Source organism: Martes martes (assembly GCF_963455335.1).
Source record: "Martes martes genome assembly, chromosome: 1".
Lineage (NCBI taxonomy): Eukaryota > Metazoa > Chordata > Mammalia > Carnivora > Mustelidae > Martes > Martes martes.
In genome coordinates, this window is record NC_137888.1 from 4244892 (window position 1) to 4267229 (window position 22338).

Below are 22338 nucleotides of genomic sequence, written 5' to 3' on the forward strand. Positions count from 1 at the left end.
TCCTTCCCCCGTTCCCCCCGGCCCCCCTCGGCTGGCTGTGCTTTCCGTGCCCAAGACGGAGAACCTTCCCGGGTCCTCCCCTTCCCGACACAGGCTCTGGAATCGGAGGATAATTTTAGACAAGGCAAACAAGTCTTGTAACCCCATTCCTTCCACCACCACCAACCACGGGCTACGACGCCCCGGGGGTGCCACTCTCTTCCCTTGCGGCTCCCACGGGGGATAGAGGCCCTGGCTCCCCAGAGGCGGGGCCGGTCCTGCGGGGTGGTCCTCACACACTTCCAGCCCGGAATACGCAGTCTGAGGAGGCTCGTGTCAGGTCTGCCGAGGACACTCTCACTACGGAAGAAAATCAGCATATGGCTCCATATTTTAAGCACGGTCTGATTTTCAGCCAGCGTTCTGAATCGAGGGCACTAAAAACTTTCCTTGCCTTTTTTTCTGATTCAGCAGATACGGGCTAAGATAGGAGCTTTCCTCTGGCTTTTGACCACCGCTGCCCGAAAGTCCTTTCAAGCTCAGAAGGGGCCTCTGCGCTGCTTCTTTTCGCGGCTCTTGTCCGTTCTCTCCGCTCGCCTGCAGCTCGGCCCACGCCAGCTCCAGACGTCTGAAGTTTGGCTCAGGACACCCAAAACCCCTTCCTCCTTCCCCCGCTCCTGCTAGAACCCGTCAACGAAGACCTGCTCAGCATTTTCCCATCATTCTTTGGATTCGGCCGGGGGAGTCGTGGGAGAGTCAGGCTGGCGTTAGCACCAGCATGAAGACTTTGCACAGGAGACACGGGTTTTTGGTGACCTTGCACCAAGGTGACACTGTACAGAGGAAGGCACCAAGCACCAAGGTGACACTGTACAGAGGAAGGCTTAGCACAACACCCAGGGAGCAAAGAGGAACCTCCATCTCACGTTCGAACAAAGAGCAGCTGCCCAGTGGGACATCAGGCGCTTCTCGTTCTACAGTGCAGGGCGCACTTTACTCCAGCCCCGCCGACAGCCCCTTGAGGAGAACGTGGAGGCTCCGAGGGCCCAAATCCCACCCAGGCACCCCGCTAGCGAGCAGCCAAAACCAGCCTCTGTTCAGGCTCGTCCGACCCCTGAAGCCTCATTCTTCCCACTCAGTGCCTTCGGTCTACCCTTTGGTCTCTACCCTGATGCCCGGAACCAACTGGAAAGCTGGGGCCATGCTGGGATGCTGTCAGCCACTTCTCCAAAATTAATGTTGTTCTTGAGCAGGATTTTAAAAATTATTATACTGGCTGATCAGCCTTTGTCTTCCGCGAATCACATTCTTTTACGGAAGAATTCAGATCCCAGTACAGCCTGAATGAAGGCCAAAAAGAGGACGATTTGGGGTTCATAGGTCTTGTTTTAGAGGCTGTGAACATATTCCTGGTTCCCTATTTCCTCTCATTTAGAATGTTACCAAGAGACTTTTTTCTTAGATTAAGAAAAAAAAAAAGTACTCCATCCAGGTCGCTATTATTTGAAATACTAAACAGCATGGCACTTTCAGATCCAAATCCCCTGAGGTTCATCTGAAAAAATTCTTTGCTAGTTAAGAGTAAGACTGTGAACTTAATAAGTAATAGTTGAAAATTTTAATAAACTCAGTCCCTCAAAATCCTCAGATGAAGACTATAAAGACTACTGAATACACAGGAGTGCTGCCTCCCCCAGCACGGGGTCATGACCTGGGGCTCTCCGGGATTTATCAGAACCCTGAGGACTCACCAGAGACGTGCGGGCCACGGCCTCAACCACCGCGTTGAACACCTTCTGGGGCAGGCGCAGGAGCGTGGTGCCGCTGTCCACGATGGCCTTGTCTGCGTTATACTAGAACAGAGGCGGGTTGGTGGGGAGAGGGTGTGAGTTCCAGGCAACGTGATTCTAGCCTGCTGTCCCTGGGGGTCTGCCACACACAACTTCCGGCAGCCGGGGGACCTCAGCGGTGGCTCTACTCACGGCACAGTCTTGGGACTTGGACGCTAGCCCAACATTCTCACTTCCCAGAAAAGGAAACGGGAGACCAGGAAAGGGAAGGGATATGTCCAAAATCAACAGCTCTGCCCTCCCAGACAACTGCCCCATCCGGAGGTGCCCAGGCGTCCCTGTCCGTCAAGGAGCTCCCAAGGGCAAAGGGGGAAGACCCCTGTGTCTTTCCAGATTCAAATGACACATCAATTACCATTTATGCAAATCCTACAGAAGCAACTATTATCCCAGAAACAGAAAAAGAGGATCAGGATGGTTAGACACACCATATCTGCATTTAGGATGGAACCTTAGCCACGTTCAGAGAGAGGATCTCGCATGTGCGCACACGGAAGTCTGCGCTGTGTTGCAGCCCTCCCCCTGGAGTCGATCACTGGATTCTTTAGTGTAAGGAAGTGCCTCTGACAAGAGAGCCGGCTCTGTGGCCTTAGGACTAGAGACTCTCCTAGAGGGAGTGAGCACCGCTCTCTTGAGCCCGGGTGGGTTTCAGAGGCATCTGTGCCTGTGGGAACCGTGGTGGGCGCGTGAGAAAGGAGGTGGTGGCAGGGAGGCACAGAATGAGATGCCCAGCCTGCAGACACTGTGGGGGACTGCCTGCCACAAGCTGTCCTCCTCACGATACCATTACGGCCCCCAGGAATGCCCGGCGCAGACAGGGTGTGCACAGGGTTCCAGCGGGACCTGGCGCCCCAGCTCTGCACGTCTGCCCCCCATGAGGACAGTCAGGACACGCTGCTCTGCAGAGCATGACTTGTCCTGGAGGGAGAGGGGAGCATCGGTGGAGGGGTGAACAGAAGGCAAAGTGGATGGTTTCTTTTGAGTTTCACTTTGCTTATTTGTAGCCCCCATTTTCTGCCTTGCACGGATTAAAAACCTGCTCTTCCAACCTCTGAAACACAGTTCTGGAACCATCAGGCCCAGGGGAACGGCGAAAGGGGCTCTATAGCGCTCTTTGCACATGCCGTTTTATGCATTTTTTTTCCCTTTTTGCCAAGTGACTGGAAGGAAGCAAGACTTCTAGAAGGAGGAGTTCATTATCATACAAAAAAGGCCCTATCACTTTTAATGTATGAATCTTTGATTCATCTTGTAATGTGCCTTCTAGTTTTCTTGGGTGTTTTTGAAGGTTTATTTATTTTAGAGAAAGAGAGAGTGTGCACGCTTGTGGCGGGGGCTGGGGGAGGGGCGGAGACAGAGGAGGCTCCAGGCTGACTCCCCACGGGGCACAGAGCCAACCCAGGGCTCCATCCCAGGGTTCTGTGCCAAACCAAGAGCCAGACACTTAAGTGACTGCCTCACCCAGGTGCCCCCGTACCTTCTAATTTCCTATTCTGGTCCCAGCGACAGTATTAAAGTGACAGAAAGAGATCACGATGTGCATACCTCTCTGCAATCCAGATTCAGGCTCTCGCCTCCGATTTCCAGCTTGAGAATTTCTATCTGGTAGTACCACTCCTCCTTAATAGGGGTATACCAGATGTCTCCTTTGTACAAGCTTGGCTCAATTCCACCCAGGACCTAAGAAGGGAAATATTTACAGGTATAAGAGAAAAAATACGGAGGCATGGCCACAGGTTACACAGAGAAGCATACAATCAGAATCCCCGTCCGCGCGTTACGATGACGTCACAAAACACAGATGCTCGGAAGTTAAACAGGGAACATTTGGGGGCCACGTATCCAAAGGGCAGACAGTCTGTGCCCTCGTCTGTTCCAGATGCTCCGGTGGTCTCCCTTCTGTAAAGGATGGCCCTCCGAGTCTAGCCGTATCCTACCAAGATGCACCTCCCATCAAATGAAGGGAAATAGTGAGCCACATTGTCGGACAAGAATTCAGTTCCTCAGAAGACAGAGGAGGACTTACCAGTCTCACACATGTGCACGCAAGGCAGACAAAGGAGCGTCCCTAATCGAAATCCTATGTTGCAAAACTATAAAGCATCGCCCCACATACCCTAGGCTGTCCTCTGTCCTGAAAAAGGGGGGCAAGCAAGGTCTTCAGGCCGGGTGTAGTGTAGGCAAATGAAAGCAACTGAGTGTCTGCTTCTCACAGCTGGACAACGAGGGGGTTGTCAGCACCCGCCCTGAGGGGCCCTTCTTGTGTGCTGTCCTTGTCACCTCTCGCTTGAGACATCGGGGGGCGGGCAGGGTCCATCGAGGGGACACAGCCTCAGTACATCCACAGAGCTGGTGGCCTTGATCTGTTCGTGTTTCACTAGAAAACTTCCTGCTGTGTGTGTACGTGTGTACGCACTTGTGCAGAGAAAGGACACACAGGTGTCCCTGTCTCAGCACCAAATTAGGAAATCGCCAGTCTTTCCTTCAACCAGTGGACCAACCCTGGGTAAGGCCCGTCTGCCACAACCCCCCACCGGTCCTCACCCGACCCTCTCCCACCTGCCAAAATTTTTCTAGGAAATTATTTTAAAAAGCTTTCATAGAATTGGGGGAAGCAAAGAGAATCAGCTTCTGGCTGGCAGGATAATTAGAAAAGATAAAAATAATACCTAATTTTACCCATTTTTTTTAAAGGTTCTATAAGAAGGGTGATCAAAATTCCATAGTACTGATGTATGCTTCTGTGTCTAGCATTTCCACCAGGGTGTTCACAAAACAGAAAAGCTGCCCGATTCATTTGTGATATTTTTTCCCCCCTTGAGGACTAAAAGATACCCACAAGACTACCTCCGTTGGTACCAGATCCAGCCACGGGCAGCCCCGCCCCACACATCTGCATGGAGAAGACGTTGGAGATCCTTGCTTGGGCCACCAGGGAATCGAAGAACGTCTCCAGGGAACTTGACGGCTGTAGGAGACACAAGGACAGCAGCCCCATGACTCGAGGCGGAGACGAGGACCAAGCCAAAGTTGACACCGGGCATGGGGTCCAAACCTAGTTTTCTTCGTATTTGTTTTCACGGGGAAACAACAACCATCTGTTCAAGGGCAGTGATTCGGAAACCAGTAACAGACCTTCCTACTACGCAATGTTTTCCTGTCTGTGTGGCTCTGTTGGAAAAATAAGATAGTATTTCTAAAATCGGAACGAGACAGAGAAGATCCATGCGGTCCCAGCGCAAGGCAGAGACGCAATCCGCAGACACTATTTCTAGAGCTGCTGGTACGTTGTCGCATTATCACCACAATGCCCTGTGAGGCAGGCACGAGATGTGGAGGTGGGTCACCAGTGGGGCTGGTGGGCTCCCATCTCAGTCTGAGCAAGGAGAGCAGCACCTCTAGGAGTGGCCTTTGGGACTTCAGAAAACGTGCTTCACATCTCTAGGCCACGGTCGTCTGCCACACGACAGGTGCTAAGCATGAGACCTCTCAGACCCCAGACTCTGCTGAGCTCCAGGGAGCAGGAAAGCAGCAGGAAAGGACAGTCCCAGATTCCCAGATTCCCAGCCCCAGATTCCCAGCCACCATAGTTCAGTGGACCTAAGTGGCCGATGCCTTCCTTCCACAGAGCCAGCACTCACTCGGGGCGCCCCACGTCTCCAGAACTCAGTGTACAAACAGCTCTGTACTGGGGGTGGGCCTCCAGGGCTGCTGGTCCCGAAGACCAGTCAGGGACCTGCATGTAGATTTTGGGTTTGACAAGCGGGGTATATGGGTCACTTGGAGTTGCTGGTTCCTGATGGAAATTTACTTGTAGTGGCCCAGTTGCCGGGCAGATTCGGACCACTGGGAGTCAACATCGGGACTATCATTTACTGCCTGTGAGAATGAAAACCGTAATTCTGCGGAGAGCAAGGGCGCAGCCCATTAGCAAGCACAAAGCTTCTCATTTATTTAACTCAGTTGCGTCTGGCCTCCTCCTCTGGCTTCTGTGGCCTCCCTGGCAGGACTGGGCATGATATCCTCACACCACGTGTGCGTTGGCATCTCGGGGGATCACAGACACGAAGTGGGCTGGGTGTGGTGCTGACCCGGGCTGCCGTCCTCCCGGCCACCTGTGTGGGAGGCAGCAAAGGCCACATCACCTGGGACTGAATTCTGCCTTTGCCATCTGCTCCCCATGTGACCGGTCCCTTTGTTTCTTTATCTGTGAAATGGGGAAACAGTAGCCTCCCGGAGCTGCTCCTGGGGCTTCGATGGGCCAATACACACAAAAGCCTTGGAACAGTGCCTGGCTCGCAGTAAGGGATCTTTTAGGATTCTGCCCAGTCATTCCTCAGGTTCCCTCTTGAGGTTTGAAAACATACAGGTACCAGGGCCAACCCGAGAGAGCCCAGCTCGTGGGTGTGCAGTTGGACGCAGGCATCCGTGGTGTGAGACCCCGGAGGGCAGGTGTGAGGCACAGCCTTGGTGGGAATCCTTGGCGGGAAGCACCGTGACAGACTGGGGTCGCCACGTGCCGTGGCCACCACTGAGGGCTCGGCCAACCTATTTCAGCAGCAGCTCTGGCCCACCAAGCCGCACTTCCAGCCACGCACCACGTCCTACCCATCCCATGACCATCTCCTCAAATCTGGGACAGGAAGCCAATCGCCGTCATCTCAGAATTCCATACACAAGAAGGTCGTGTGGCAAGCCTGGCCACGGCCGGGGACCTGGAAGTCATTATTTGCAAGGAAGCTTATTATCAGTACTATCCACTGCAGGCAAAGTCAGCTTTATTCTGCCGTCCCCCCGAGAAGTAGCATGAAACCAACCAAGCTCCTACCTTTCCCCGTTCCGAGCCAGGTAACAAAGCAATGTTTTGTCCTCCGTCACACTGTCTATGAACTTGTACCGAGGAATGTATGTTATTAAAATGAGTCTATGCAGTTCATATTAAGCTCACCCTATGGTACTGAGAAGAAAGGGGCTCCAGAGCCCCCCAGGCTCTGGGCAAGGAGGGTAAACCTCTCCGACCCTCAGTCTGCACATCCCTAAAATGGGAAACGTGGCCACCCTTGGATGTCACCAGAACCCAGGGAACCAAGTCCTGAGATGTCCTCAGCCCTCCTGCCTCATAGGCCTCTCGCTCCTTAAGAGTCCCAGGCTCGGGGGCGCCTGGGGGGCTCAGCTGGTTAAGCCACTGCCTTTGGCTCAGGTCATGATCCCAGAATCCCGGGATCGAGTCCTGCATCGGGCTCCCAGCTCTGACCTTCTCTCCCCTCATACTCTCTCTCACTCTCAAATAAATAAATAAAATCTTAAAAAAAAACAAAAACCAAAACAAAAAAACAAGAATCCTAGGCTCAGGAACTCCCCTGCCTGCCGCCCCCTCCCTGACTCACCCCTCCGTGCACCATTACCAGTGAGCCGGGGCCGGGATGAACATCCCTGTGGGAGAGAAAACAGGCTTTGCCTCGAGCATCCTCCTGGACCATGACGGGCTCCGCGGCCCCTCCAACCTGCTTCTGCGCGTTCCACACTTCTCTGGCTGCAAGCTGAGCGCTGACCAATCAGAGGACAAGATGCGGGGCCCAGGACGGCCAGGAGGGGTGACCGCCTTCTGCTCTGCTCCAGGACGCACCCTGGTATTTCATCCGCTTGACCCGGTTCCCCTCTTGGGGGAGACTCCCCAGCCTGCCTCCCCACCCAGGCACACCAATGTCACTCCCTTTGGGCCGGCCGAGTCCAAATGTTTGCAGATCCTGTCTTTCCCATTTTGTGCAAGTTCCGATGCCGATGAGAGCGCGGGCTGCACACGTTCCCCTCGGGGCCTCCTGGGCCACTGGCTTATGGTCTCTGGGACGTGCTTTCAGGCCCTCCCCGGGCTCCGGTGGCCCCTCCAGGGTGTCCGCACCCATAGGGAAGCAGCACGATGCTCTCCCCCTGGTGGGGTGTCTCCCTGGCCGAGGCCCCAGGGCCAGCCACAGTCTCCACCATCCTCGTAAGAATGTATGAATCTAATAAATGTGTTTTCTTTTAATCCCCCCACCCAGAAAAATGCACCGATGCCAAAATTCAAGTGACTTGGATTCTGTTCACATTTTTAAACTACAGAAATAAAATAAGCAAAAACAAAGACAAATGAAACTAATGCTATGGGTACATCATGGCAGGAAGGTTCAAAGGATTACACTGTCTACCTTAAAGTTTAAAGATGCCTAGAAACATAATTAACTGGGTGACCACAGTTGGTCTCCACCACGTGACTCTCAGCGACCAGCCGTCATCTCCAGCAGCTGGGACCCCCCACCACTGCCGCCCGCCCGACTCGTCCCAGCTTTGATCCTACTTCGACCCCCAGACAGGCCTTACCTTGGCCAGAGCAGCATAGGCGAGTCCCAGGATCCCGTTCCACTTGATCCCAGGCAGAAAGAAATTCTCGGACTCAAAGATAGTGGCGATGTTGACAAGGAATGAGCTGTTGAAGCCTTTTGGGATGGTGACGACGTCCTCCCCCACGAAGCCGGTCCAGCTTCCCTGCGTGTACTTCACCGTGACATCGAAGCCCTTGGAGCGGTAAGTGCTCGACCTGGAGAAGGAAGAGACAAGGCCCGGGGCTGGATCCACGCGCCGCGTTCGGACGATGCAGCCGGGCACGGTGGCCGTGACCGCTCTCCTGAGCACAGGAAAGTGACCGCACGCAATTCTTCATCATTAACGGCGATTCTGTTGACAAAGTGAGCAATCCCACCAGACAGCCTCACTCACATTTGGGTGGTGTTTCCGTGCCAAGTGTGAGGGAGGCTCCGGGGTCGACACATAGCCCCTAGTTTAACATTCACCCAAGGGGGGCCCATAACTTACTTAACCACATCTGCTTTTGAAGGCGCGGCCCAAACTGGGCACCCGCCTGGCCGCCTGGCTTTGCAGAGGCCCCACACTGCTCCTCTATGACACAGGAAGGGACCTTGGGTCCAGATTCACACCCACAGCCAATGTGACAAATAAAGAGCACCCCCATGCCTTCCTCCTCAGGGCCCACATTTCCTCCTGATGTCACAGCCTCCTTCTCCGGGCTGTCCCCAAATATGGGGGAGGGGTGCAGCTAGTGGCCTGTAGGGACACGAATCCCTGTGACAGCGTCTACAGTCCTACGTGCACATGGCCCTATGGGTAAGAGCTACTTAAACAGAGTCACATGAAGGAGGTCAGACCACAGGCAGGGCAGATGAGAATTCTGCCCTCGGGCTTTCAGACACAGACAGTAAACAAATAAATACATAAAATTCCATTCCAGGCAGTGGTAAAGTGGAAGGACTGCCCAGGGAATAAAGTGGGGGTACGGGTAAGGGCACTGACTTGGCGGTCACCCAGGCCTCTCCAGTGCAGCCACCTCTGTGGGAGACAACGCGCGAAGACAATGAGCCCCGTGGGAAGGACGTTCTGGACGAAGGACAGCAGGTGTCAAGGCCCTGGGGTGTCCAAACCTGTAAGGTAATTCCTACACCATCTGAGTTTGAAAACTCTGCTGAATTAGAGGATGGGACCCAGAGAATGTCTCGAGGCAAATATCTGAGCATTCCAACCACACTCACTCTAGGAAAGCTGCCAAATTCCCAGAGAGATATCAGTTCACCAAGCAGATCACTTGTCCAGTGCTACCATTTGCCTGAGGTTTTCATTCACTGTTTTCACACTGAGCCTTTGAACGCCAAGTCTGTGGTAGGACTGTTCGAACTAGTGCAGTCTTGCCTGGGGTCCAGAAGGCAGTTACGTCAGAGACGGTCTGACCTCTTCTTTGGGAGGGGCACATCTCTGAAGCTTTAAATATGTTAACAGTCTTTAGTTCAGTAACGGCACTTCTGAGCGTCTGATCCTAAGGAAATACCCAGAGATACAAGATGGAGATTCAGGGACAAAGACAGTCATTATGTTTTAAAATAGCAAACAGCTGGGAACAACCCAAATGCCCAGCAGAAAGGAGACCATTCAGTAAAAGTATAGCGCCCCTCAATGATGGAATATCATGTAGCACCAAAGAATGCTACTTACAAAGTCATTTTCAAGGACGCAGAAATAAGGTGAAATAACTCTCGGGGGTTCCCTCTGGGGGGTGGGATTTGGGAGGGAGACTCCCCCTTGTGCTCAGGCCCATCTAGAATTTCTACACACATAGCTTTTATAATCAGAGGGAAGAAGTGATTCTTGGGGGCCTGGGTGACTCAGTCAGTTAAGCCTCTGCCTTTGGCTCAGGTCATGATCTCAGGGTCCTGGGATCGAGCCCCACATTGGGCCCCCTGCTCAGCAGGGAGTCTATGTCTCCCTCTCCCTCTGCCCCTCCCCATGCTTGTGCACTCTTGTCTGTCAAATAAATAAATAACATTTTAAAAAAATATATTAAAAAATTAAAAATAAAGAGCAAATAAGTGATTCTTCCGACATCTGGCACACACATTTTGGAGAAATTTGATTTATGCGAACTTCATAATGGGATACAAAATATGAAGACTGCTTAATTTTAGTATTTACTGCCTTAGTTCACTCTGCCACGATCTTAAAGGGACAGCAGCATTAGGGGAACACCTCGCATGCGTGTGTCTCCTGGCAAGGGCAGACAGAGACAGAGAGTGACAAGGACGGGTCTGGGCACACGGAGTGCTGGGGGCCCGCCCATCAGAGGTCCCACGGGCAGGGCCGTCCGGTCCCGGAAACAGGAGCCCATCCCACGTTGGCTGCCAGCACCGAGTCAAATGTATCTGGTGCGAGACGGGGGCCATCCGCATTTATGGTGAACAGCAATGAGAATCCCGACTTTGGACCATCTGGGGTCATTCCTCGTGTGTACAAATACACCACCACTAACAGAAAAGGCCGTTCTGAAACGGGCAGAGAACAGGATCTGGCCCAGGGTCAGCACGCTTTTTCCGTCAAGGGCTGAGGAAACAAGTTCCACCTTCCGTGGGTCCCGTGATCTCTGTTACGCCTCCCCAGCTCTGCAAGTGTAATGCGGAAGCAGCCTCCGACGATACTGACCGAATACACGCTGCTGGATTCTAATAAAGTTTTATTAACAGAAAGAGCAGCCTGGAGGTAGCCGGCGGGCCCTCGTTTGCCAACTCCTGACTGCAGAAATTGGTTCTCTCCCCGATACAGCCTAAAGTGCCGTGACTTCCTTGGGAGAAGCTGTTTTATTTTTTACTCTGCCCAGACTACAGAACACTCATTAGAACCTGCTAATGTCTAAGTGCCTGAAGCAGCCTCGTGGGTATAGACTGTGCGGTTCCTACACTACCCCGACCAGCTTGCTCATCCCCTCATGGGGGGAGCCCTCTGGACCCTCTGATGTCACTGGCAGAGACGAGAGGCCCTTGATGTTACATGGCTCGGGTTCAACCACCAGTTCCACTGCTCAGCTGTGTGACTCCAGCCCCCTTAACCTCTCTGTGCCTCTATGGCTTCACCTGGAAAAGGAGACCGTGCGGTATCACATCCCGTGGGGTTAATTCTGAAGACCAAGAGAGAGAACTCTGGAAAGCACTTAGAACAAACCCTGGGACAGAGTCGGTGCACAAGAAAAACACCTGGTACTATTATAATTATCCGAACACTTGCTGTCTTTACTCTGTCTGTGAATGACTACTAGAAAGCACAAATTTTTTTTTTCCCGGGGCACCTGGGTGCCTCAGTCAGTTGAGCGTCTGCCTCTTGCTTTCGGCTCAGGTCGTGATGTCAGGGTCGTGGGATGGAGCGCTGAGTGGGGCCCCGCGCTCCACGGGGAGTCTGCTTGGCATCCTCTCCCCCTGTCTGCCCCTCCCCCCGCTCACATATGCGTGCTCTCTCTCAAAAAAAAAAAAAAAATTAAATAAACCTTTAAAAAAAATGTTAATTCCCTGAAAATGCTCCTACAGCGTTACTCGTACTGAATACGAGAAACAGTCTCATCCGGAAGTCCGATCACCCCCACGGGAAGGGGCTAGTCTGTTGTACAACTTGGTTAAGGTGGTGGGGGGCCATCGGGGAGGGGAGCCATGGGGGCGGGGGGCCTCTCCGTTTCTAAAGGGAGAGTTCTCCGGCCTTCCAGAGCAGCGCCGTCCAACAGAGCCGGCCGCCCTGACGGAAATACCCCGTATCCTATGCCGGCCATTATGGTAACCAGGGGCGTCCTGAGCACTACATACGACGACACAGGGACTGGAGAGGTAGGCTTATTCCATCTAGTGTTCGGTAATTAATTGAAATACCCATGTGGCTGCGGCTACCCTGGTAGAAAGCATAGTTCTAGATAAGGCGAGAGAAAAAGTAAGCGCATCTTCTCTGAGCTCCTTGAACTAAGCCTCCAAGGGCAAAAACCCCAGTGATGAATCATAAGTAAATCTGAGGGCTATCGATGGAGTTTCCCGCATTGAATTGGGAAAAAGAAAGTATTCCCCCATCTTCATGACCCTAACATCCCATTTGTTGGCACTAAAATGCTTTGGCTCGCAACCGCTCTGCACATTAATTACTATCTTGAGGGAACCCCGGACTGGGGCGTCCTGCGGCTCCCATTCTGGGTTCTCAGGAACAGCCGTCAGCCAGGGACGTGGGTAGCCAGGACGAAGTCCACTCAGCAACAAAATCACTTTGAACCAAGTTCAGAAGGCGTTCTGCCTCTGGTAAGTGTGTTGAGGGTACACAGGACTGAGAGGGGAAATCAATGAACAGGGAGAAAAGAGCCAGAGACATTTTATTTTAAAAGGAACCCGCTACTGTTTTCAGAGGACGTGAAAAGAGCGGGTGGGAGGGCAAAATTCAAAGTCCTGGGGTCTGCTCCCCCGCCCAGGGAATGAGAGTCTGGTAAAGAAAGCACCCAGGGGCTCTTCTGCATTTGGGGGGTGGGTTGGAACCTACCTTCGGGGTTGTCAGACTGGCCCAAGTTGGCCCCTTCTCTGCTAAGGTTCTGGAAGTGACCAGACCAGAGTGGATGGGGCCACTGATGGCCCAGTGGCCGCTCAACCAGCCTGCCCAGCCTGGAGAGTCACCATCATGCCCAACAATGACCAATGTTCGTGGGCACCAGCAGTCCTCTCCGGGACAAGCAAACAAACAAACGCGGGCTTGAGGAACAATCTATACCATCAGGCACAAACACGGCCCATCGGCCTAAGGAGAGACACGCCCAGCTCGGCCCCCTTAAGGAGGCTACCCGGTAACTCCCTAACATCCTACCACCACTCACAAGCATCATTTGAGGAAACTAACTGCCCCCTCGCCACGACTACTCTGTGTGTCTTGACCCCAGACGGGAGTATTTCCCCGGATAGTCTAACAGGAGGGGGATGAGTATACCAGATCTTTAATCAAGCCAACTGGCCGGAGGCTGTTTTATTGGCTAAAAAAGAAGGACATCTAAAGAAATACACAATCTTCTTTTTGCCATGAAGAAACTCACTGGAACATTCACCACCATGAAAAGAGGGCCTCCGATGGGAAGAAGCCACACAAAGGATTAATGGTAGCCTGGCGGCTCATTCCGGAAATCAAAGAGTTCTTGTCAAAAAGCCCCATGCCAAATCTCCAATTACTGGGAAATGTTTCAGGAAGCATTAAAACCTGAATATCCAAAGACTGGGGGACTGGAATCAGAGCTGACAAACCCAACCAGAAACCTTATTATAACTCGGGGAGATCAGAGGGACAAGCAAACACAGAAGCATCACAGGGCAGGGGGCTGCGTCTCAGAAAAGAACCCTCTGTCGGAAACGGAGATGGGAAACGAGAACGTTCTCTTGGCTTCCATCAAATACGACGGTGGGAAGCATACACCTTACGCCAACCGGAAAGTCAGCTGGAAGCCATACGCAAATCAGTAATGCATCATTTTACAGAAAATGTTCCTATCTTCACGATATTAAATCCACGTTTGGGGCGCCCCAGGGGCTCAGTCAGCGAAGCGTCTGCCTTGGGCTCAGGTCATGAAGCCAGGGTCCTGGGACTGAGTCCCAAGTCAGGCTCCCTGCTCAGTAAGGAGTCTGCTTCTCTCTTTCCCTCTGCCCCCCCCCCCCCCGCTCAGGCACACATGCTCTCTTTCAAATAAATAATCTTTTTTTAATAAATAAATAAATCTGAGTCAAACAGAAGCGTGTGAGAAGCACGGAATATAAAAACAGAGGAAGGGAGAGAAAAGAAAGTTAACACAAACCTGAGCAGGTACCTCATCTGCAAAGCACCCCCTCTTTGCAGGGGTGTGGCCGAAGGGACAGAACTGGCCGCAAACTCAGCAACGTGACGCTTCCCATCTGATTCGGCTAAGAAACCTGACATGCCTGTGCTAAGAATAGGTCTCTTAAAAGGAAGGCCCGGGGTCCAAAATGTGGGTGGCATCTTACCGGTCCTAAAGACCTTTCAGCAACACCTGGGAACAGAGAAGGTGGGCTGGTGTCCGGGTGACAGAGCCTGGGGCACCCCCTGCCCGCTGGTCCGTTCTGTTATTTCTGTTTGCTCACACATGGGGCGCCCAAGAGAACCCTGAGCACTCAGAAAGCTGGCAGGGATCCCTCGGCTCTTACGGAATTAGAAGGAAGGAAGGCTTCACCATCATGGGAGCCGCGGGCGGTCCCACGAGTTTCCACATTAAACCGGGCTTCATGTTTAAGGGTAAAAAACAGAACAGCCGCCGCCACAAACCACAAACCCAGCCGGCGAGGTGAGCAGGTATGCTAGAAAGGTGCGTCCTGGGGTGCCTGGGTGGCTCAGTCGGTTGAGCATCTGACTCGTGATTTTGGCTCAGGTCACAATCTCAGGGCCCTCGGATCAAACCCCACATCGGGCTCCCTGTTCAGTCAGCGGGGAGTCAAAAAAAAAAAAAAAAACCAAACACACACACACACACACACACACACACACCTGTCCTACTGAAGCCTGAGAGAGAACCACCGCTCAACCAAACCATGAACGGAGGGGGCGGTAAGTAAGACACCGGGGGCCTACAGTCCCTCAAATACTGTGCATATTCACTGCCGTCGTACACTGCATTTGCAATGCTATGACTCACCCTCAAATGTTTCAGTAACTGCATCTACATGGCAAATAGGTGACTGGCTTGCAAAGTGCTGTTTGGCCCCTCTCAACCCCTGGCTGAGGGTGTATGCCAAGGAAATGCTGCTTACACACTGAGAAGGAAATACTCATCCCCTGGGTAAACCCACATACTTGAACCGAACGTGACTATACACTTCTCCCCAGCCTTGGTTTCACTCTGTCTCGTGTGTCTACAGATCCGCGATGAAAGGCAGAACTACGAGCCACTAAAGTTACAGCCGAGCTCCAAGCATGTGTGTTCTGAGCCCCACGGTAGGTGTGGGGACACTGGGGACATGTGGGGACCATCGCCCTACAATGTAAAAGACGTAGGGCTAGGACTGCTTTGCCACCAAAGTAACACTTTCTACATACTTTGAACACACACTGCATTTTCCAGAAATGCAACTAAATTGGGGGAAGGTGGTACACTTGGGGGGAAACTTTACGAAGATCCTTCATCTATTTGGAAAATCTTGTTCCCAACCCAAGTGGCTCTGGGGGGGTCTGAGTCTACTTCAACCCCCTTGTATCAGTCTGCACCGGGTGCTGCAAGGTCCTCGGACACTCACCGACCCCCCACTGTTGACCCAGAGTGTACACGTATCACGGTACTGACTACCATTCTCTTCGTTCTCCCCAGTGCGACAGCAGGGCATCTAGACTTAGGTATGAGCCAAGTGATGCATGACCTTTGCCTTTCGTTCAGGGCATTACAGAGTACTGGCTCTAAAAACAGCGTTCCGGGGCTGACGGTCTGCGAATTGCAGACCTAGAAGCTGGAACGTGGAGAAGCTTCCTGGCCTCCTGGACCTCCCGTGCTACACGAGTGAAATCAAGGTCAGGACCAACTCGAAGTTCTGCTCCAGAGCAAGCAGCTTGGGGATGGGGGGCTACTGGGGGCAGAGGATATGGGCGGACCACCCATCAAAACGGGGAGGGTCAGAGAGTAGCCCCTCACCTCCTGCACACACAAGGAACAGCCCTGCCCTCACTGCACATGTCCCTGGCCGGGAAGTTCATCCGGAATGTCAATGATGGCATTATTATGTTATCAATACACTGAGTCATACACTAAGCTACAGGCTCTTGGAGGAGGGGCAGCCGGGGGTGTGGGGGCCCCAGGAGGCCTGTCTCGCACCTGCTCCCACCATCCTCCAGCTGCTCGCACAGAAGACCACACCTCTTGCCCCACCAAAAGGGAGACCAAGACACATTCCCAGGAAAAGACAGACGGGCACTTCTTCTGCACAGGGCAAGCTAACCTGCCTTGGGAAAGTTGCCTGCTATTTCCAGAAGCTTCCCAGCCATTATTTTACCCCAGCTGGGGGAGTTGGGGTTTGTTGGAACAGAGACTGTGGATGAGGCAAGTGAGCAGGGAGTGTAATGGGGCCGCTCTGGGTGAGGCAACAGCTCACGACCCTGGACAGCAAACCATGTGTCAGCTTATTCGTTTTATCTGTTTCAATTTTCTGGTCACAAGCATGGATGTGAAATCAACACATGCACCCAGAAGGTAGTGGCTCTGGCCCCATGGGCTCCCCGGGAACCAAACGCCACCAGGAGGCCCTGGCCGCTATGTCCAGAGCCCACCTCGGGCTCTCTGAGGCCCAGAGCACGCAGCGACCGCTCTCCGGGCTCCACTGTGGCCTCACAGCCCCGCCCTGTAACAGAGGCCCGGAGCCTGGTCCTAGGCCTCAGTGCTCTGTGTGCCACCCTATGCAAGCCACAGATTCCCGGCACCAGAAACCCCCCTCGCATGGAAGTGGTTTTAATGAACCACACCTTGACCACGACTAAGCCACTGCCCAGAACAGCCTCACGCTTGCACCAAATGCCCGTCTCCCCACTCCAGCCCACCGCCGCTTATGACTGGAGGCCTCAATGACCATGAAAGGTTGGTGTGCTCTCTGCGGTCAGGTGAACCACACAATGTCCAGCTGGCTTGAATTTTCAGGAAGTAAAGGTCAGGAGCACGCACCACAGCTATTAGGAGAATCCTCCCACAGACTCCCCCGGAAGGAACCCATACAGATGCACACACAGGCACCTGGACAGATCCAGCAGTCACAGAAAAACACACAATCACACACACACACACACACACACACACACACAGCTACTGAGATACACAAACATATACACATTCACAGAGACACACCACCATACATACAGATATCGACATATACACAGATGTCTACATAGAGAAATATGCACACAACCATATTTACATATGCAAATTAGCCACACATACACACTAATATAGATATACACACAAACATACACATGATCATATACAGGCACAGGTATCCACATATACATAGATGTCTACACAGACACACAAATACACACACAACCATATACACATATGCAGATATCTACCCATATACCAATATACTTAAAGAGATATACAACCATATGCACATACACACAAATATACACAACCATATACATATACGCAGATATCTACTATATACAAACATATACCTACAGAGATATACAAACGTATGCACAAACACACAGATATACACAAAACCATATACACATACGGAGATATCTACCCATATACACAAACATATACCTATAGAGATATATAACCATATGTACATACACACGAATATACACACAACCATATATACATACACAGATATCTACCCATATACACAATCATATACACATACACACAAATATACACATAACCATATACACATATGCAGATATCTACCCATATACACAGATATATACAGAGATATACAACCATATGCACATACACATGAATATGCACACAACCATATGCACATATGTAGGTATCTATACATATATACACAACCATATACACATACACAGATATCTACAAATATACACAATCATGTACACATACACACAAATATACACACAACCATATACACAAATGTAAATATCTATACAAATACAGACACACAACCATACATATATGCATACCCACAAATATACACACAACCATATAAACAAATGTAAATAATACAGACACACAACCATACATAAACACAGATATTTACACATATACATAGATATATACACATACACACAAACACATATGCAACCACAAACACATGCAAATACCTACACATACATACAAATATTTACATACACACATATACACAATACACAACTAGGCACAGATGTCTACACAAATACACACACACAAATATGCACACAATGATATATACCTCCACACAGATCTCTACACATACACAAGTACACACAACCATAGGCACAGACAGCTACACACACACACATATAGACACAGACACAGACCCCCCCTTAAAATGTTAGAGCTTTGGCTTCTCCTGGTCCAGTGTATTCTCAAGCATGGGTGTGGTGCCCCGAAACCCTGCCGCGCCCGGCCACGCCCCCATCACTCACCTCTCCGCATCAAAGTACGAGTCTATGTAAGAGTGCGGGGCACCTGCCACGGCGAAGTTGCTGCTTCCAGTGTCAACGAGAATCTGCAGCTTTTATTTGCAAGGGGAAAAAACAGACACTATCAGGTTACTTGAATAAGGCAACACGGTTGAATAATTCTTTCAAAAACGAAGCACCAAGAACAATGTATTACTTAAAAAAATTTGTATTGATGAGACATATTCTTTTTTAAAGCTGCTTTGGAACTGAAATCTGAACATAGTCCATTAAGGAGCTTACAGCAGGGAAGGGGACCCGTTGTGCTGTGGATACACAAGCGGCCTTACAAGAAGCTCAATTCAGCAAAATAACGGAGATTTCCTTTTTAAGCCACTAGCCTGTGGGTCAGCTCTGTCTCCCTGCCTTTCCAATCTCCCACGGAGGCCCTGACGGTGGGGGGAGGGTGCTGCCCAGGATGCTCCCCCAGCCTCCCCCCACCCCTGGCAGCTGGCATTCCCTCATCACCGCTACACAGCCCCTGGGACACCCAACACATGGGTCACTTCTTGGTTTTAGTGACTTCAAATTTACATACAATAACAATGCAAGATCTTAGATTTTCCATTGGTGGGCTCTGACATGGTACCCAAACTAAGAGACAGGCATTTCTATTGTCCCCCAAAGCTCACTTCCTGTGCCCTTTCCAGGCAACCCCTCCTGTCTCTCAGAGGCAGGCACTTTCTGACGCGATCGCCAGGGACTGGACAGTCTATCGGTGTAACCATGTAGACGGGGTGGGGGGCCGGCCTCTGGCTTCTTCTGGTCCACGGGCTGCTACGGTCGTTCTCGTAGACGTCGCTCCATGGATGTCTGTTTCCATTCTTCTTGGGTAGACACCCAGGGCTCCAACTTGATGGGTCACAGAGCAAGTGTATTTTTAATACACCAAAGGAGAGATGCCAAGTTACACTGTCACAAGTGATGCGTCCCTTGTTCCTCTGGTTCATCTTCTTCATATCCGCCTCCAGTGTGGCACGCTGACTGTTTTCCTGATGGTCATTCTAGTGAGTGTGGACAGGGACTTCCTGTGGCTTTGACCCGCTGCTCCCTGTGACCAGTGACCCCAAGCAGCCGCACCGTCCGTGAAGCGTCGCCCCACTCCCACACCCAGTAAGCCACGTCTGGGGCGGGGGGTGCAGCGCTCAGCATCAGCCCAAGTCCAGACGCACACCCCACGGTACACACAAGGAAACGTTTCATGGAAGTAAACACGGAACATGCACATAAAATCCCAGAGGCCGGAAATCAAGTTTAAAAAACTGTAGATGAGGAAATCCAGGCGGGCAAGTTTCTACCTAGAATTCTCTCAACACTCTGGTCAAATCCCCAGTTTTTGCCAAAGCCTGTGTTTTCGGTCCTTCTCTTACTTGACCACCCCCTCCCCACCCAGCAGGACGTCCCCTGGTCAGCCACTCTGTCCTTCTGGAAACTTCTGGAAATATAGTCTTCACTTGGATTCCAGGACATGGCACAGCCAGTGTTCCTCCAACGTCTCTGCCTGCCCACCTCAGCCTCACTACTGTTCCCACCAGTTGGCCCCGCAACCACTTCTGGGCACCACACGCAAGAGCCCTGCGGCAACCTCACCGAGTCGCCTGGCTTTCGGGCCCTCCACCTGCCCGTGACGCCCTGTGTCTCCCACCCAGGCTGCCCCTGAGTTCCAGGCCTTCCTTACTCAACGCCTCCACTTGGGACGTCCAACAGCCGTCCATTAGGGGTTGAACCATGTCCCCCAAGAAGACACACTGAAATCCTAATGCCCTGGGTCCTGTGAATGTGGCCTGACTTGGAAACAGGTCTTGGCAGATGTCGTCGAGTTAAGGCGAGACCCCTCATCCAACCGGACTGGTGTCCTTCCATGAGGAAAACACAACGAGAAGACACAGACACACCAGGAGAAGGCCGTGTGACAGAGCCAGACATAGGCCACAGTGCCCCGAAGACGGGCGGCCACCACCAGGACCAGGAGACACAAGGACGGACTTTCCCCGGGGTCCCAGTGGGAGCTCGGCCCTGCAGTCACCTTGACATCAGACTCCTGGCCTCTGGACCGTGAGAGGGGACATTTCTGCTGTTAGACCACTGGGTCTGCCCGTCACCATGGCAACCCCATGGAACAAACACTCCATCTCAAGCCTGCCATGTCCAGGACGGAACTCCCGGCACCCCCAGACCTGCCGCGTCCGCAGATGTTCCCATCCCCTAACGGGGGCTCTACCACATCGGCTCAGGCCCAACAGCTTGGCAACACCGTCCGCGCTCCTCTCCCTCCTGCCCCACATCCAGCCCATCAGGAAAGTGCGTCGCCCCCTCCTCCGGGCTGTATTTAGTGCCCACCCACTTCTCACCATCTCTGCCCGCGGCATGACCGTCTCCCGCCTTGCCCAGCCGGGGTCCCTCCTTCCTCCCTGGGTCCACTCCACCCGCCGGCCACCATGACCCTACAACAGCATACGTCAGAGCACGCCACTCCCCTGCCCTCCCTCGGCTCGACCGCCCAGTCCACGGTGCCCCGACTTCACTCCGCCTCCACCATGCTGACCGCCAAGCTGTTCCCTGGACAGTACAGACGCTCGGCAGGGGCCTCACCTCCCCGCCCCCCACTGCATGGTCTGTGCCAGTGTAGATGGCCCTTGCAGGGTACCCGTGCTCTCCGTCCAGTGCCCCCTTCCGAGTGAATCCCAGCCCGCGGACACCCCCTCCCTCCACTCCCACACCACTCAGCACCTCCAGGGATAACGGTGGACTGCGAACAGCATGTACGATGTGCCAGGGGCTCCTTACTGGGCTTCAGAGACACGAGCCTGTTTAACTCCCACGACAGCACCACCATGACCCCCACTTCACAGACGAGGCAATCAGGTGCTGAGGGGGGCCCTGCCCGGCCACGCCAGGGGCATGGCAGGGCTGGGGCTGACCCATGTCGCCTTCCTTCAAACACCTTCTCTTAACTCACCTACAGCTCCCCAGATTCCAGGAGCTCCCCCCCACCGCTCCCATCTTCCAGCATGTGGGTCTTGGGCCGGGATCTGTGCCCTTTTGTTCTCTGCTCCGTCCCCAGAACGGGGCCAGGCCCAGCGTGGACGCTGAGGTATCTGCTGGAGGAACCGCGAAATGATTCTCAAAGCTCAGATCAAAGACGGTGACCTTGCCCTTGGTAGGAGGACACTCTAGATTGGGGAAAAATAAACAAGGTAGGGTTGGTGTCCCTGAACCTGCAGTGTGTGGGCTCCACAGACACCCGGTTCCGGGCTGCCGGGCATCCGACGGCAAGCCCGGCGGCTGCTTCCCTGCTGTCCTGGGCGCATGGGCTTCCCCTGCTGGGGGCCATGGAAACGCCAGGGAATCGTCCTGGGAGCCCCTGCCCTGGAGCTCTGGGCACAAGAAATGTGACATCACGTCTTCTCAAACCAGAGCCTACTCTGTGAGCTCCCAGGGAGCCCTTCCCGCCACTGAAGATCCTGTCCGCGGCACCTGCAGGAACGGCAGCAGACAGATCTGGGGCCTGATGGGATCCAAAACGCACTAAGCAGACACCCGGGTGGCTCAGTGGGTTAAGAGTCTGCCGAGGGCTCAGGCTGAGGTCATGATCCTGGGGTCCTGGGATCGAGTCCCACATCGTGTTCCCTGCTCCGTGGGGAGGCTCCTTCTCCCTCAGACCTCTCCCCCCTCTCATGCTCTCTCTCTCTCACTCTCTCAAATATATGAAATCTTGTTTTAAAAAAATAAAACACACTAAATAACGAGATGATAAAAGTCACTTTATGCGTCTTGACTTTAGGAAGAGACTTCTGTCTTCTGTCTGCATTTCCTAACACAGAGTCACTCACAATGGGGCCAGACCCCCTCCCCTATGGAGAGGTCTGGTATCTCAGACAGCACGCAGCTTGAATCAAAATTATCTGGTTCGCTATTCAAACAGCTGATGCCCAGCGGCCCTGAGCTCCCAAACCACACGTGGATCGGGCTGCATCTGAATTTCTCCTGAACGTGCAAAGGCGCGCCAAGTGAGTCTGCACGT

The 22338-nt window shown here is 52.7% G+C and overlaps 1 protein-coding gene across 1 annotated transcript in view; it reads right to left on the bottom strand.

Annotated features, from left to right (window-relative positions):
* The window catches only part of BACE2 (beta-secretase 2), an 80336-nt gene that overhangs the window by 26343 nt on the left and 31655 nt on the right, over positions 1-22338 (bottom strand). The window contains exons 2-6 of the mRNA XM_080828265.1: positions 18279-18367; positions 8187-8403; positions 4669-4797; positions 3375-3509; positions 1731-1832 (exon numbers count right to left, since the gene is read on the bottom strand). Coding sequence (XP_080684391.1) covers positions 1731-1832; positions 3375-3509; positions 4669-4797; positions 8187-8403; positions 18279-18367 — 672 coding nt within the window. The remainder of the gene's footprint in view (positions 1-1730; positions 1833-3374; positions 3510-4668; positions 4798-8186; positions 8404-18278; positions 18368-22338) is intronic.